Genomic DNA, 16079 nt, shown 5'->3' on the forward strand with positions numbered 1-16079 from the left:
TTGCTTAATCTGCCAGATCATGCCTCGACTGCTAGGCTCCAACTTGAGATATGAATATAGATATTGATTATATGACATTGAATCACTGTAAATATTTGGTTGTCCTTTGATTAATGATTGATGTATTGACATATTGTCATTGAATCACTGCAAATACATGGTTAACATGATTAATATGATGTAACAACTACCTATACATTTGTACTACCGAATAACATACTGCGTATGGCCTACTGCGACTACTCTATAACTACAGCTCTTTGTGCACCAGTCGGGGCAGCCTCGAGTCCCTTTCTGCAGACAGTTTCTGCCCTCCCCCCCTTACTCCATTGTCTGTCTCTCCAAGGTCTGATCTCTCTTCAGCGTCTGCAGAACCAACCGCAGGCAGCTATCATAAGGCGAGGACACACAGTATTCAAAACAATGAGAGATGACGCCTTGATTTCTGTCCCATGTTTTTGCATTTTAACTTATTTCACTTACTGTACTGATGCCAAAACTTCACCTACTAGCTAGACTCTAATAGAGGTAGGGTTAGGGTTAGGGTTAGGGTTAGGTTAGAGGGTTGGGTTAGAGGTATGACGTGTGTAAGAATAACTTTGAATAACTTGATATTTTAACACGTTTTCACAGGGACATTACAAATGAATAAGGAAGAATATTATCTGTAGTGATAAGCCATATTGATGCATTTTTAAGTTTCATTTACATGTTACATTAAAAAAAAAACATTCAATTACTATTTAACCATGTGATTTCAAATAAAACATACGTTTTGATCACATTTTTTTAGTTTATTTTGTATTGCTTTAAAGTGGTAACGCAACATGCCTGCAAATGAACCTTTAGGTCAGATGTTCAAACCCAGGTGTGAGGACTCTTCAGCTGATCAGTCCTCTAATTAGTAATCTAATTAGGGAGTTGCTGCGAAAACCCACATCCCCAAAAGCCCTTTCTGGATTCCTCCTCAGTTTCTCCAGTTAATTTGTTCCTCAGTGACAATCATCTGCCTCAACCTGTGCAGCAATACATTTTTTTTTGTTTTGCCCCAGTGAACACGACTGCCCCCTACTGGCATCCCGGAGAACTGTTCCTGACACCTGACCACCGTTTATTAAAAGTTCAGCCAGAGCTATATGTCAGAACTATATGTCATCACCTCCCCCTGCCCCACACACACACACACACTTTCTGCCCGTGACCGTATAAGCTAAAAATATTCCACTTGCTTCAGATTTCTAGCCAGCTTAATTAGTATAAATGCAGTGGCTCATTCGTTATTCTGATACTTCTAAGCTGGAGAGAGGTTCGGATTCGCTAATGCTATCCATCGCCATGGCGGCAGATCAGAAAGCTGTGTGAGGGAGCTTTAGCATGGCGATTTATGAGCTCCCTGCACTGGCAGAGTGAAGACAGCATGGATTTGCGGTGGGGGGTGGGATAGCAGGACCAAATCGCAGCTGGGCAATGCATTAAGTGTGTCTTCCGGACCTGCCAGGGGCTCACGCATTGCTAGACGCCGCTGGAGCCTGAGCACTGTCCTGTATTGGGGTGGTGTTTGGTGGGGGGGGGGGGGGGGGGGGGGTGAGGAGATGCCACTTGGCAAAGTGTGGGTGAGAATCTGTGAGAGAAGGGAGAAAAAAAGTCATGTAGAGAGGGACAGGGAAATGGATTCTCCGTGACGACGGGGCCTTGTGACAGGGAGCCTAACTCACATCTGCGGTAAAAGGTGAGACAGCTCCTGCCCCCCCCCCCCCCCACCTACCACAAAAATAGGCGATGGGGGGTTATAATTCATAGGGGAAGAGAATTTAATTGAAATCATTAATGAACTGCCATGGGATTCATTGACAGGATGTAAGTGACGCCTGTCAAACGCTACACGGCGAGTCACCCCCTGGCAACCTGTGGGTGAGCCGGAGAAGGTCATGCCCCCCCCCCCCCAAAAAAAAAAACGATGAAATTAATCTACTTCAGGAAGGGCTCCTACTGCAAAGACCCATGGGAAATGAGCTGTGAGAGACGATGGCTGATGCTGGAGCTCAAGGTCAAAATCTACCCCGATTATCTGGTACCAGTTTATTTGCAGCATAAGCTAAAATCAGGTGAGCAGGGCAGTGGTCTCACACCTCCAGGGTTGTGGGTTTGAATCCCAACCCTGCTCTCCGTGCATAGAATACTCTGGATGTTCTGGTTTCCTATTGTTCCCAATTTCCCATAATGTGAGCTGTGAAATAGCTCTGATGTAGATATAGATATAGAGCTCTGATATAGAATGGCCAGTGTTCATCCTGGGACAGGATTCAGGTTCTCCGTTTTGAAAGGTGGACGGACTAAAGCTGCGTTAGCTGTCATTTGGTCCAATTACAAAACGGCCAAGAGTTTTTTGATACCCAGAAAAACAGCACGATGAATTCAGATAAGCGTTCAGGTTCTCGGTTACATTCAATCTCCATACTTTGTTGCTTTTGTGTTTTGTTTTGCACGTTATATGTAGATGCTTTTATTAAATTAGAACCATTGATGTTACTCTGACATACAAGCTTTTCTGAAGTTCATGCTTCCGTTGTGCTGGTTAAATCCACACATCCTCACTTACACATGCTCTCTTTGTTCTCAGGCCCTAATGTAACACCAGCTAGTGAGTTTCCCCCTTAACGTGACAAAATTACAAGTCCTCTGTTCCGGCTAATCAAAGACACAGACACCAGGATATTTAGTTAGTGTTAGTAGCCTGAGCCGTCATGAAAATGTTCCTCCATTATCTCTTCTCTCATGTGTCATTATCCTTGGTTCCCAATGTTCCTGTTGTTTCTTTTTTGATCCAGTTCTGTCCCATCTAAGCTCAGGTTCTCATCCATAATCGTTACTTTGTGCTGTACCATTTTGTACATTCGACTGAGTCTTGTCATGAATTTTTAGGATCGAAAAAATCTATTTTGATGATTTTTTTCTGTACAAAGTGAATAAAAATTAGCAAAGGGCATTAAAAGCTATAACATATGATAGATTCCTCAATCTTCCATAACTACTTATCCAGCTCAGCATCCTAGGGGGGGCTAGAGTCCATCAGAGGAAGCACAGCATACAAGGTATAGGGCCACCCTGGATGAAATGCCAGTCTGTCACAGGGAACGGGGTTACTACTATTATGCTGATCATGATGGTAACAAGCAAGGTGTGTCGGCGTGCGGGCGAGCGGGGAAGCAGCCGAGAGAGCCGTAAAATGCAGGTATAACGGGGTTTATTAACGCAAACAGGACTCAGGGAAGCAGACTGCGAACTCACGTTACACTACGACAATGACAGATCTGGGGAATACTGACTCAGACGCGGACTAAATAAACAAGACAAGCAGAAAATAACAGGCAACAGGTGATCACAATCGGGGTAACACGCGACGGTAATGAGGGGGCGTGGCACACAAGAGGATCGTACGAGCAGGTCATGACACAAGGCTGGTCTATGCTGGTTTTTTCAGTATGGTTATTTATGGACACGTTTTTTTTTTTGTAATGTTACTTTAATGTTTTATTGCTTTTTGCTATTGTTACTAATGTGGAGTTGACCACCTTGCATTTCACTGCAGACTGCATGCCTTACATGTGACAAAACCCTTGAATCCTTGAATCTACTGCTTACGAAACTGTCTCCTTAACTATACTGCCACCTGCTGGCCTAAATGCCTTTAGGAGACCGTTATTATCACAAAGTCTGTTTGGAGGCTGTTTCACCCTGATTGCGCTCCTTCATCTCCAGCAGCGCCTATCCGCTGGGGGTGTCCCTCGCGTTCTCCATCCCAGTGTCTAGCTGGCATCTCCTTCACCATGTTGACATTCAAAGCGCCCACAACACGTGTCCTATCGTTCAATAATCGCAGCGGAGATCGTATTAAGCAGAAACATACAGTAGAGCAGAAACATTTAAAAAAGAAAAGATATATATTTGATCAGCAGAGGTCATCTGGGTGTCAACACGGATAGAGCGTCTGGTAAAATCGAAATGTATTTTTAAGTTATGCGGTCTTCCCCTCTAATTGTGAGACATTGTACATGAACACTCACTTTTCAAACCCGAAAAGACAAACACCCAACAGTTGCACATTTTGACAACGTGTAACAGGGCTGCCCGGATCATTCCGGAACGATTCCAGTTACCTGGAAGTAGCATTTAAAATACTTTTCAATATCCAGTATTCTTCAAAAGACGCAAAACATTGCGCTAATTGAGCAGTAAGACTGTCAATCTCTTATTTTAGTTACTTTAGTGTTTTAGGGACGTCTGTGATGTTTGGAACGAGACTGTTAGATTTGCATGCATGTTAATTATTCTCTTTGTTAATTATTAATGCAAATTAGGGCTCAGGTCTTTGATTAACTTGCTTGAAGTTCCTTGTAGCGCAGTCATTTTCCTCAAAGATTTGTTCTATCAATATACTTCCAGAAAGTATTGGGGAAAGTGACTGTATTAATTAACCTTACGCTAAAATAATTTATTGTGTTATTAATTACTACACATTTCTCCCGTTAGTGCCTCGACATCTGGACTGTGTGTTGTGCGTTAAATACAATATGACTAAAGAATTATAGGCTAATTACTAAGTGCATGCTTTGGGATTAATTAATTTGGAAATTTGCATACACTTTTAATTATTGAACTAGCTATAATAATAATTAAGCAAGCAAATAATAGCAGCGCTTTTCCATGTTGTTTGATATTTTGTGGAACATTAGTAACATTTCTCTGTTTTGGGATATTTTACCGTAGACTAATTGACGTTCATATTTAACACTAATTTCTCTCCCTCCCTGACTAAACAAGCTCCCTATTCATATTTGAAAAGTAGACCCAGTCTAGCGAGCCTGCTGTCCGCTCCGCTCGTACCGCTCAGCCGGATCAGCGCCGCAGAGAGCGCTGCGACTCTCCGGCAGCTTCTGCCAGAGCGGAGAAGGAGCACAGTGGGATCTTCCATCTCACTGAAGATCACTGGTGACATTTGAGGCATTTCCGAAAAGCGATCACAGCACATTTGACTATCTTCTGTTCACATTGTGACTTGCGGATGCTGAGCCGTTGCCATTCGCGGCCCCCCGGTGGACGCGTCGTGTAATACCGTCAGCTAGGCATCGCCGCGTGCTGCTTCTTGCTTACCCGGCTCTTTCCGCGATCATAGCCTTTCCCTGCCAGGGCACGTCGCATGTTCGGGGGGAGGCTTGTGTTTCCAGGCCCTGGATAGTTTACCGATGAACGATCCGACAGGCGAGGGAACGCCGAGATACAGGAGGGCGTTTCTCTGGGGGTAACATTCTTGAATTATTTTTGGGTTCGTATGCCATATTATTTATAAGCCTATTAAAAAATAAAACAGCAACCCAACCGCTTTGGATGTGAATAATAATAAAGATGATATTTTTCTTTTGCTTGAAATGGATGAAGACAACCGGCGTTAACCGTCTGCTGGTAGCCACATATGAGGCGTTATTGTTTGTTATAATTATTTTTATACATACATTGTTGGCCCTTATTAGCATAGCAACATGCTAACAGAGGAAGTCGATCTATTTAGGATAGTGTTAAATTTCTATCAGTTCAGTCATTCCAAGAAGAAAGAATCTAAAGAAAGTCAAATGCGTCGGCATGTCGGAGAATGAGAAACAAGCGAAGAAAAGAAATGGGTGAAAATGAGAAATGGAGCTAAATGAGTTGGCTGGCTCCGCTGGCTGTGATTTGAGTCGGATTGTTGTTGTGAGAGCCCTTCAGTGGATGTGCAAGGGGGTCCGAACAGGATTGCTCATCACAGGTCTAGTTTTTGGCAATCGTGAAGTAGGGGTTGGTGAGAGGAGAGACCTTTATGGGTCATTTAGCTCCGATAAGAAGATGCTGCTGCTGATTGTATGGTTTGTTAAATGAGCTACCTTGCAGATACTGAGTGTCTCGATGTGTAGCTATGGACTAGAGACATGAGCTGTGTGTAAGAAATTAATATGTAGGATTTTGCTCCTGCTGGATTTTCCTTAATGGAGCGGCAAGGTGCTCGGGGCGAGAGCTTGCGCAGGATTTCAGACACGTGCGTCAAACGCTTAGCGACGGCCTGGGATTAGATAACAGTAGTCAATGTCTCAAGGACAAGAGAATGGTTTTTCACATCTTCATTCAAGCTGGCTTGGGATTAAACAGTGTTCTTTGACATTTCGGGGACAGAGGAATGATTTGGTCACATCTTCATTAGAGTTAGCCTGGGATTTGATGATGGGAGTTGACGGTTCGAGGACAGAAAAATGATTTTTAATATTATTACCGGCATCAGTCTGCGATAACACAAAGTTCATCAATATTTGGAGGAAGGAGAAATGGCTTTTCATATTAGTGTTAGCCTATAGAAGTTTGCCAATTACAAACAGCTAATAAAACCTAGATGATAAAAGACCAAGCTAAACAAGATGAAACACCAGATGGGCTGTCTCAGCTCTCAGCTTACCCTCAGTTTTATTGGTATTCTATGCGAGGAAATTGAGTCATCAACTGCCAAGCTGTCAGGCAAACTGATGGCATCACACTGACCTAGGTATCACTTATTAATGAGAGAAAAGCAGGCCAGGTGAGACAGACGACCTTAAACTAATCATACAATTAATAAATAGAACTGGTCCAAGTACTGGACCCTGAGGGACCCCACTGATGACAGGCACAATAACATGGGAGCAGGATGGGGAATTTCTCCATGGGGATCAATAAATTATCATTCTATTCTATTCCATTATATTCTATTCTAAAAAGATACAGCTAGGAACCACTTACTGGTTGTGCCAAAACAAAGTGAGTGTATGGTACAGAATGTCACTGGTCATGCCCTCTTCTAGCAGAATGACAAGGCTAACTGTGCTAAAAGCAATATTAAAAATTAATCATCCACAACATTAAGAAGGGGAATCCCAGACCCATTACAATTAAGACATAGGAGTTGATGCATCTCTTGTATGTTATATTTAAACAGTAGATTCTATAGAGAAATTAGAATGTATTTGACACTTTATAAATCAATAAAGCCTTATTCTTATCATTATATCATACAATATGTGAAGCTGGAATTTTAATTTCCAGTTTACCCACTTTTAAAATGATTTGCTGTCCAGTATTGTATAATAATATTCATGTGTGACCTGTGTGTTACATCTTGGTCTGCTTGTTGAGTGGTAAGCTTTCACAGGAGACGTTGGTATATCTGTTTGACCCGGAGACGCTCTGGCAGAAGCACACTGCATCACTGTAAGCTGTTAACCATTGACTGCATCCAGGTTAAGAATCGGTGACAGTGGCAACAGTCTTTGTTTGGCACGGAGCCTCGCAACAGCCAGACCATAAAATCCATATGCCTGGTTTTATAGGTGCGGTAACGAGTGACCTTTCCTGGGCAGCTAAGGACCAGACTATCCATGGTGGTTTTACAGTCCCGATATCTGGCAAGGACAGAATCATCGAGACACAAACGCCACGGCTACAGAAACAGGAGGAAGGAGGTGTGTGACAACAATGGGGTGCTCTTTCACTCCTTATAAGTTGATTGTGTTACAACAATGAGGTGCTCTTTCACTCCTTACAAGGTGACTGTGTTACAACAATGGGGTGCTCTTTCACTCCTTATAAGTTGATTGTGTTACAACAATGAGGTGCTCTTTCACTCCTTACAAGGTGACTGTGTTACAACAATGGGGTGCTCTTTCACTCCTTATAAGTTGATTGTGTTACAACAATGAGGTGCTCTTTCACTCCTTACAAGGTGACTGTGTTACAACAATGGGGTGCTCTTTCACTCCTTACAAGGTGATTGTGTTCTACATTGTAAGTCTGTCCACCTGCATGCAGGTCCACGTCTTCAGCCAGCGGCGCCATTTATTACAATTCAACCTTGTGCATGGCCCCCTGCTGGCCACAAACAGTCACTACATGGGGGGGGGGGGGGGGTAAAGTGACTTGAGCGGGGCCCCGAAACAAAAGACATGCCCAAGGGTGTCTGTAAGGGCCTGCTTAAGAGTGTGACTCTCTATGATCTGCCCATGTTCCCTGCAGTCGCTGCTACAGAAAGCGAGCAGTGATATATTTATGAGATTCTCACCACTTTCACCTTTATCAGGACCCCCCCATGAGCAAACGGCAATGTCAAGAGGGACAGCATGCCCTCCAGCAAGTGGAATGAAAAGTCCCCCTGCATCTGAAGGACACTGTAATCGTTTCTTTATTCGCTATTCCTCTTCAGGCATGCTCCTGTGAGGAATCAGACTGATTTGAATAATTTGCATTCTCAATTAAAATCCGTTGAAATAATTACAAAGAGGAAGAAGATTCTCATCTCCTGCCAAGGCTCACGATCTCCCCAAGCTCCCTTCCACGTGTGCCTGGTGGATTTAACATCTAAATTATCTCACACGGTGGGCACTCGGAGGAAGGTGGAGACTGTTTCATATGGCGGTGACTTTACCTGGTTGACCAGTTGAGCTCAGTCGCATGTCTCTCTTGTTGACAACCCTCTCACAGTACCAGAAGACCTGGACCATTGGTGGATCCACTTGTGGGTTCTGGTGAATTCAGCCCAGGTATCTGTCAATTTGTGTATGTTACAAATCCTCAACTAAAATATCCACCACGAGCTGTCAATCTCAGGCCTGATGAAGACAGCTCTTAATTACCAAGTTCAAATCATCTTGCTAGGAAATGATCCCTTTTGATTGGGAATTTTATTTTTGGCTCAGAGGACAGCCAGATCTCTGGGGTCCTTTCTCACAATTGCTGGCAGCAAGCTATGAGTTGGCCATAGCACTACGTCAACTCAGATGGGCAGGAATCAACACATCATGCTTCACAGCACTGCCCCCTAGTGTGAAATGACAGTACTTCAACTGTAGCATATCGGTAAGCACTTTACTCCAGGGTAAAACAATTCCCTTCTGTGATTTTGTACCTACAGATGCGGTCTTTGTAGAACATACTAGGTTTTTTATACAGACTTTTGCATTTTGACATCATAAACTGATATTTTCAGTTAACTTCACCATCCATATCCTCAACACTCGTCATTCTAGAACTTTGTAGACCATAAGTAGAACACAGGAGGTGGCATTCAATGTGGTAGACACACCTTCAGGGGTAGTTACATCTCAATATTCCCCTAAATTTTTGGTTTTGGCAAAGACTGTGTCGTCATTCAGTCATGCCACAGAATTTTAATTGGATTTACGGATCTGTTAACCGGATTACCTATGTGCATGCTTGCGCTCATTATAAATGCTCACTTGGCTTACTCTCTCCATTGTCATCTTTCTGTGTTCCGAAGCGTTTGCACGCTCCATGCATTCTTGTAGTTACACCTCACATCCAAGACCTCACACTTGAGAGTACAGACCACCTTTTTCCACAAAGGAGCTACTAGGTGTTCAATGTTTCAGCCTCTGGTCTTGGGCTGAGCTGTCCTGGATATACAAGTGTGTGTGTGGGGCTGTAATGGGGGGTTCAGATTCATGCATAAGTTGGTGGGTATCTGGTCAAATTTTCAACACGGGGACAACGGGCTTCTACCAGCCTGGCTCATATAGGTACATAAAAAATGTGTGGTCAGATCAAACACCTGCAGAACTGCAGAGAGGGAGGAGGAGCATTAAATCCTGACATTCGAACGGCATTTAGCAAGGCATGGGTACTATTACAGCACCTCCCCAAGCAGTTAAATAACTCATTACCATTTAGTATAGATTACTGCTTCCCACAGTTTGGCTTTGTCATGTCTCCTAATTAAATGGAAAATGGAGGATGTGTTCAATAATGCTCTTCAAATTTTATCGATTTCTATATATAAAATTCTAGGAACAGCAGGCAAATGATCTGCAGAATTAGATCCTTAATGAGTTCTCAAAAATAAAATACGATTTAGCAATTTAAATTGAATAGTTTAGAAAACAAGATTATGTATTTTATATAGCATACATAACAATATTATGGTGTAAGAAACTAATTGTTAGTTAAGAGATGACCCCCACCCCCAGAGATACCTGTAATGGGTCACACGGTGCCCCATGAGCTGCCACACCTGTTAAGATGTTTCTTTCAGTTACCATCTTTTTGGATAAGTAAAGGTTTCAGCCATGTTTGCCACTTTGTATGATAGTATCTCCTACGAAGTGAAAATTAAAGCGGTGTAATTTATAGGATTTGACTGCCATCTGGTGGACATGGATGGGAAGTGCAGCGGCCTGTTTGAGACATCCTTTTTTTTTTTCTGGACGGACGGCCAAACTCTCGCCATACATCAACACGCTGTTTTCACGATACGCACCCACACAAAGAGCGCCGTCACGTTATGAAAACTTATAGCGATTAATATAATAAATTATACGGTTTAATTCATCATTATATCTCCTGATTTATTATTTTATGGTTTTAACCAGAGAAATTTATGTCACTTAAAAGAGGAGTTCAGTGTCATTTCCTCTCGCCATAGTAATCTTTAATAATCCTTTGTTAATAATACTGTTCCGACTACTTCAATGAATAATAATAATAAAATTTCTCGTTACAATCCAGAGAAATTCTAACATAAAGCAAAACACAAGAGACGTATAAAATGACCAAGCAAACAAGAGGATGCTGTCCTTTATTTCCTTTAATATCGTAACTCTTCCGTCACTGTGGCGCTTTCGAGCGGTATGGCTTGAAGCTTTACAAAATGAAAGGGAAACCAAATATTTACAAAAAGTCTCTCTGTGCAAACAGACGTGTTCTTTTACAATGGCATCGGATCGCTCTCCTATCGTATCAGAAAAGCATGCTAAGAAAGAAACTTTGGTACGTTAACAAAAGTATACTATGCTTCTTGATACACCAGTTTATATATACACGGGTAGTAAGTAGTTACTATTACTCAGTATACATTTAAACATCGATAACTATTAAATTAAAGAGCACACATATCAGTGATGCTGTCTTCAGAGAGGTATACTGGGCCTGTTTTACACAAAAAAAAAAACTCCCCACACAGTGTTTCCAAATCGGCGATTCTAAGCCCCAAAATGAAAGTACAAACACCTTAGGCAGATAGGCACGGTAACTAGCAAAGACGGAGGACTTTGACCTAATGTAACCCAGCGCCTGGGTTCACTAAACTGACAAACTGGCAGCAGGCGGGTTCCAAAACACAAAGAGGGCGGTTATCCGCTACACAGCGTTCATCTCACACCGCGATCGTAGCTATTCTAGAAAGGTACGACTATCGGTTAGTCTTTCAGTTCTTGGCAACATAAAAAACTAATGTTAGATCAAAATATACTATATTCATCCAGTTTTCAAAAAAATAAACCTTTTTCCTCTCCATTTTACACATTTTCATTCGGGTTAAACCTCAGAACAGGTATGCTCGTCCGCTTCCCATGCTTCAATTAATAAGTATCGCAATGTCAAATGCAAAATAGCGAAAAGCGCTACGAAAAGCCCCCGGGAGCTAAAGGAGCCCCCGACCCACTGCAGCCCCCAAGCGATGGACCCAAAGCAGACTAGAGGACACCAAGCTGCATGAGAGATGGGAATGCCGGCAAACCAAATCAGAGAGGCCAATGAGCAATGGAGACAGAACGCGGCTCCGCCCGTCAATATTAACCGAACCAATCAGGATGCGTCCTTGGAGGCGGCTGAGGCAGGCGGGACGGCGTATTTCCCGTTGAGTGGCTTGTGGCTGGTAAAGCTGGGTGTATGTATGGTTCGGATGCTCCTCCCACTGTGACTAAGGGAGGTGGGTGAGAGGGGGGAGGGTCGGCCATTTTGGTTCTGGGTCGAGAAGGATGTGTGGTGACTTTTACCACTGTGGGCGGGGCTAGGGGACTTCAGCGAGCCATTTGAGAGGGAGGGGATGTTGCAGGGGGTGGGGCGGGAGCAGTGGGGGGACGGGATTGAAGATTTGGGGGAGGGCTGAGTGGGGGAGGTGGTGGGACTAAGGGGGTTAGTAGTTTCTGAGTTAGAAGTGGGGTGACTTGAGATTTTTCCAGAACTAGGACAAAACGCTGGGATCTTAGAAGCAGGTAAAGTTGGGGGTGATGTTTTTATGTCCCCACCAGCTTTCTTAGCCATTCCATTTGCCTGCAAACAAAGATGCCAGGAGACACGGTTTGTCAAACGAAAGAGGGAAGAAAAACAAACGTAAAAGATGTGTACAAACAAAAGGTAAACAACACGACGTACCGCTAAAGGACCGAGGCTATTTACAAGCGAAACAAAACTGGGCTGACAAAGGATAAGCTAAGGGTGCTAAGCTACCTGTCACCATCTATGAGTTTCTGGAAGTTTCTGGGGGGTGGGGACGCCAAAGAGGGTAAAAGAGGAGAGTCAGTATGTCAGAGAGTGGGGACAGGAGGTAGAGAGCAGCACTGAGGTGGCGGCGAACGGGGAGTGCCATGCCCACACCGGGTAACTAGGGGTGGGACAAGGGCAGGAGGGGGGTGTATGGGTTAGGATTTTAGTAGGGGCATTTCAGTTTGGTGGGGGGTGGGCTGCACTGGGCACCCCGAATGGTGGGGATGGGAGGTGTTACAGAACGGTATGTATTCAGTAGCTGGGGCAGTGGGTGTTAGGTGGGCGCGGAAGTCGTTATGACATAAATTTCCTGCTCGTTCACGTTGATGTCCCAGTTGAGTGCGTGAGAAGCCGTGGACGGCATGGGCATGCAAAAGCGGATGGCATTTAAGAGGTAGCAGCCAGGCACCAGGGGGGCATGCCGTCCGAGCGATACAGGCAGGGGGGCAACCTCAACCCCCCCCATGACACAACAAACTCACAGCTCTACTCTTCACGGTCCCTCTCTCTCTCACTCTCTCTCTGTGCATGTTTTACGAGTCTTAGTGCCTCTCCATCGCAATCCTCTGGAGAGTGGAAGGCCCACCCCCACCCCCCAGCCCAGCCTACAGCAAAACTACCTGTCGGAACTGCCTGTGTGGATCCTGGAGGTTTGCCTGCTTTCCTGTTTTCTCGGCGCCCCCTGCTGGCTGCCTGGGCTTGGCAGAAATGGGCACCGGCATCCGACTAGTCGAGGAGGCGGGGTTGGCGCTCTGCGGGGTTTCAGACGGAGGGTGGGGAAGGTGGAGGGGATAGGAAAAACAAAACAAAAAAAAAAAAGAGAAACCATATTGGAGGCAGCAGGTAAGACAGGGCAACGAGGACAGAGCACAGCTCGCACCCGACACCGGTCCATTATGGGATAGGACCGTACCGCATGCAGACTGCGACCCAGAGGTGATTCCCATGCACCTGATTTCAGCTAAATGAGAGGTTAAAATAATGAAAAATGCCAGAATGAACCCCAGAATTATTATTTTTTTCCTTGAACCCAGTTCAGCATTTAAAGAGTGAAATGCAAAAAAAAAGAAGGGGGGAGGTTCAGTAATATCATTGTAAATAAACAGCCAGTTAGAGTCTCCCAGCGATTCCCAGCACCTTGAAATATATTTGGTTTAGAATCAGCTGTTAGGAAAGTGTGGGGGGGGTGAGGGGCCCAAAGATGAACCAAGCCACCAGTGCAAAGCCGGAGAAGCTAGGAGGACACCTGTTGGCTGGTGGGCACTGTGGCAGTGCCAGGCCGGGGAAGTAGAGGTGGTTTGTTCTTCTTACGGGTCAGGCTCTTACGAGCCTTGGGGACCGGCTTGACTGTATGTGGCGAGGGAGCCTCCTCCTCCCCAGCTAGGGGGTCACCGACCCTGGTCAGGGAGTCGGCAGGCTCTTCCGAAGACCTGGGTCCCATCTCGCTGATGGTGGTCTCCAGCTGCTTGATGGTTTGCTCCAAGCTGTCCAGGGTCCTGTAGGTGCTCTTGCGGATGTCGTCTGTCCGACATTTGGGCGGCTCAGGTGGGTCCTTGGAGCGGCTGATCTCAATGCACTTGGCTTCCTTGTGCTGCCTGATGGTGCCGTCAGCCTCCTCCTCTTCCTCATACACCACCACCTGTAGCGTCTTCTTGCCCGTCTTCGTGCCCGTGCGGATGGCCTGGCTCAGAGCTGCCAGCCGCTTCTTGGGGAATTTGAACCTGAACTTCTTCTTGGTCTCCTGCTTACCCTCACCCCGCTCCCCCTCACCCCTCCCCGGCGTGATGCACTCTCGTGCCCCGGGCTGCAAAGTGCCACGGCCTCTCTGGCCGTCAACCCCGTCCGCAGTTCTACCCACCGCATCGTCTCCGAGTTTTACCTGCTGGCCTCCGCTGTCCATTTTGGGTTCGTCCTCGTTCTCCTCATCGATAGTCTCCTCGGAGAGCATCCTCTCCAGCTCCTCCTCACACTCGAATATAGTGGAGAGCCTCTTGTAGGCCGAGCGGATATCCATGGGCTCGTCAAAGATGATGATGACCGGTTTGGCGTCAAAGCCGTCCTCCTGAGAGGTCACCTCCTGGTCGCTGTCCACCTTCACCGTCTGCACTTGCCCAGCCCTGGTGCTCACAATTTTCTGGTACTCCCTGCAGGATAGGGCTTGCACTTTGCTGTCGGTTATCATGAAGGCAATGTTGTCCGGTGGGGGTGGTCCCTCGTCTCCAGGGAGGTCCGGGCTCAGGGTGGCGTCACTGAAATCTTCCTCTGTGGTCCGAGGTGCAACGTCTGCGCCTGTAGAGGATACAGCCCTTTCCACTACACCGGGCGGAGCTACAACCTCAGGGACTCTGCTGGGCACCGCACGATCCACCGGGATGGTTGGGGATATAACCTCTGAGCCTGTAGAGGGCAAAGATCTATCCACCATGATGGTAGAAGGTATCACCTCTGGACCAATAGAGGGCACCACCCTTTCCACTGAGATGGTCAAAGGTACGACCTCAGGACTTGTATAGGATACAACCTTATCCACTAGGATGGTTGGAGGTATGACTGCTGGGGCTGTAGATTGCATCACCCAATTCACAGAGACACTTGATGGTACGACCTCTGGGCCTATAGACCTTTCCATAGGGATGGTGGAAGGTGTGGCCTCATTCCGACCGCTACCTCGCAGTGTCTCAATCGTCCCTCCACCCAGAGGTAGCTCATGTGACCCCGAATCCTCTCTCCCATGGCCCCCATCTGGGGACTCTGCGGTTGCATTTATGACCATGGGTGGGCTAGTTGGGCCATCCTCCAGTGGGCGGTGGGGGGCAGGCAGCTCATCAGCGCCGCCCTCCTGCTGCCTTGGGGAAACGTCAAAAGCATTGACATGTGCAACCTGTGAGGGGCCCGCGCCGGAGCTTCTGCCCTCCTTCCGCTCTTCCGTGGCGTCGGCCGGCTGCTCTTTGGTAATCTGCCCCGTGACGTAATATATGACCTACGGATGTAGGGAGACACAGCGAATAAGCCGCGCGCTAACATCCAGGGGGTGACACGCGCTCACCTACCAGGATCACGCAACGCCGACCCTTCCCGTGGCATGGGGGGGTGCTTCAAATCCTAATTACCCTCCATGTGGACTGGAGCAACATACTCTAACACAGCAATTAAAGATCTTTATGTAATCAGGCCAGCCAAAGAAATCTGGCCAGGGATGATGGATAATTTGTCAGAGATTTACATGTCATCGATCGAGCGGTCGTCATAGAAACCCGTCATGCATCACGTCACGTACCCCCGGGCCCTGGCGGACCAGGCCACTCCCGTTCTCGTCCGCCTCCCGGTCGTCGGGTCGGCCCACGGATTTCTGCTAGGACAGGTTACGAAGAGGGGGAAGGGACAACATTACAGCAAGGCTGTCTGTGGTGGGCCAGGGCCTTCTGCGGCCTCGTCAGCCAATCTAACAGGGGGGTTGTTTAAACGCATGGACTCTCGCACTCACACACACCAGCTCGTTTTTGTATTTTTTTAGTAGGCAAAGCAGCGCGAGAAGCCATCCGCCAATCAGATGGCATGACGCCACACTGCAAGCATTAATTTGCCGTGCTGTTTTAGCAAGACGGGCTAGGGGGCGCTCCACATGTCCCGTGTGAGTTCTACGGTCAGGTGCGTTTAGTGATTTAGAGGCAGACCCGTTAAAGCTCCGCTGTCTACCCTATGGAGCGAGCGGGAATTAATAAGCTCATTAACACACCCATAACAACAGC

At 46.2% G+C, this 16079-nt stretch overlaps 1 protein-coding gene across 18 annotated transcripts in view; it reads right to left on the minus strand.

The window, feature by feature from the left end:
* Positions 1-10633: 10633 nt before the first annotated feature.
* Positions 10634-16079, minus strand: part of LOC111858558 (sickle tail protein homolog) — a 107135-nt gene continuing 101689 nt past the window's right edge. For 15 of the 18 annotated variants that reach the window (XM_072710706.1, XM_072710704.1, XM_072710702.1 and 12 more), the window contains 4 exons: positions 15608-15682; positions 13577-15310; positions 12951-13082; positions 10634-12117 (listed from right to left, as the gene is read on the minus strand). In XM_072710706.1, the coding sequence (XP_072566807.1) occupies positions 11650-12117; positions 12951-13082; positions 13577-15310; positions 15608-15682 (2409 nt within the window). In that variant the 3' untranslated portion in view covers positions 10634-11649. The remainder of the gene's footprint in view (positions 12118-12950; positions 13083-13576; positions 15311-15607; positions 15683-16079) is intronic. The other 3 variants (XM_072710716.1, XM_072710714.1, XM_072710700.1) reach the window with 3 other exon arrangements.

The sequence above is a fragment of the Paramormyrops kingsleyae genome, chromosome 4 (genome assembly GCF_048594095.1).
Source record: "Paramormyrops kingsleyae isolate MSU_618 chromosome 4, PKINGS_0.4, whole genome shotgun sequence".
Classification (NCBI taxonomy): Eukaryota; Metazoa; Chordata; class Actinopteri; order Osteoglossiformes; family Mormyridae; genus Paramormyrops; species Paramormyrops kingsleyae.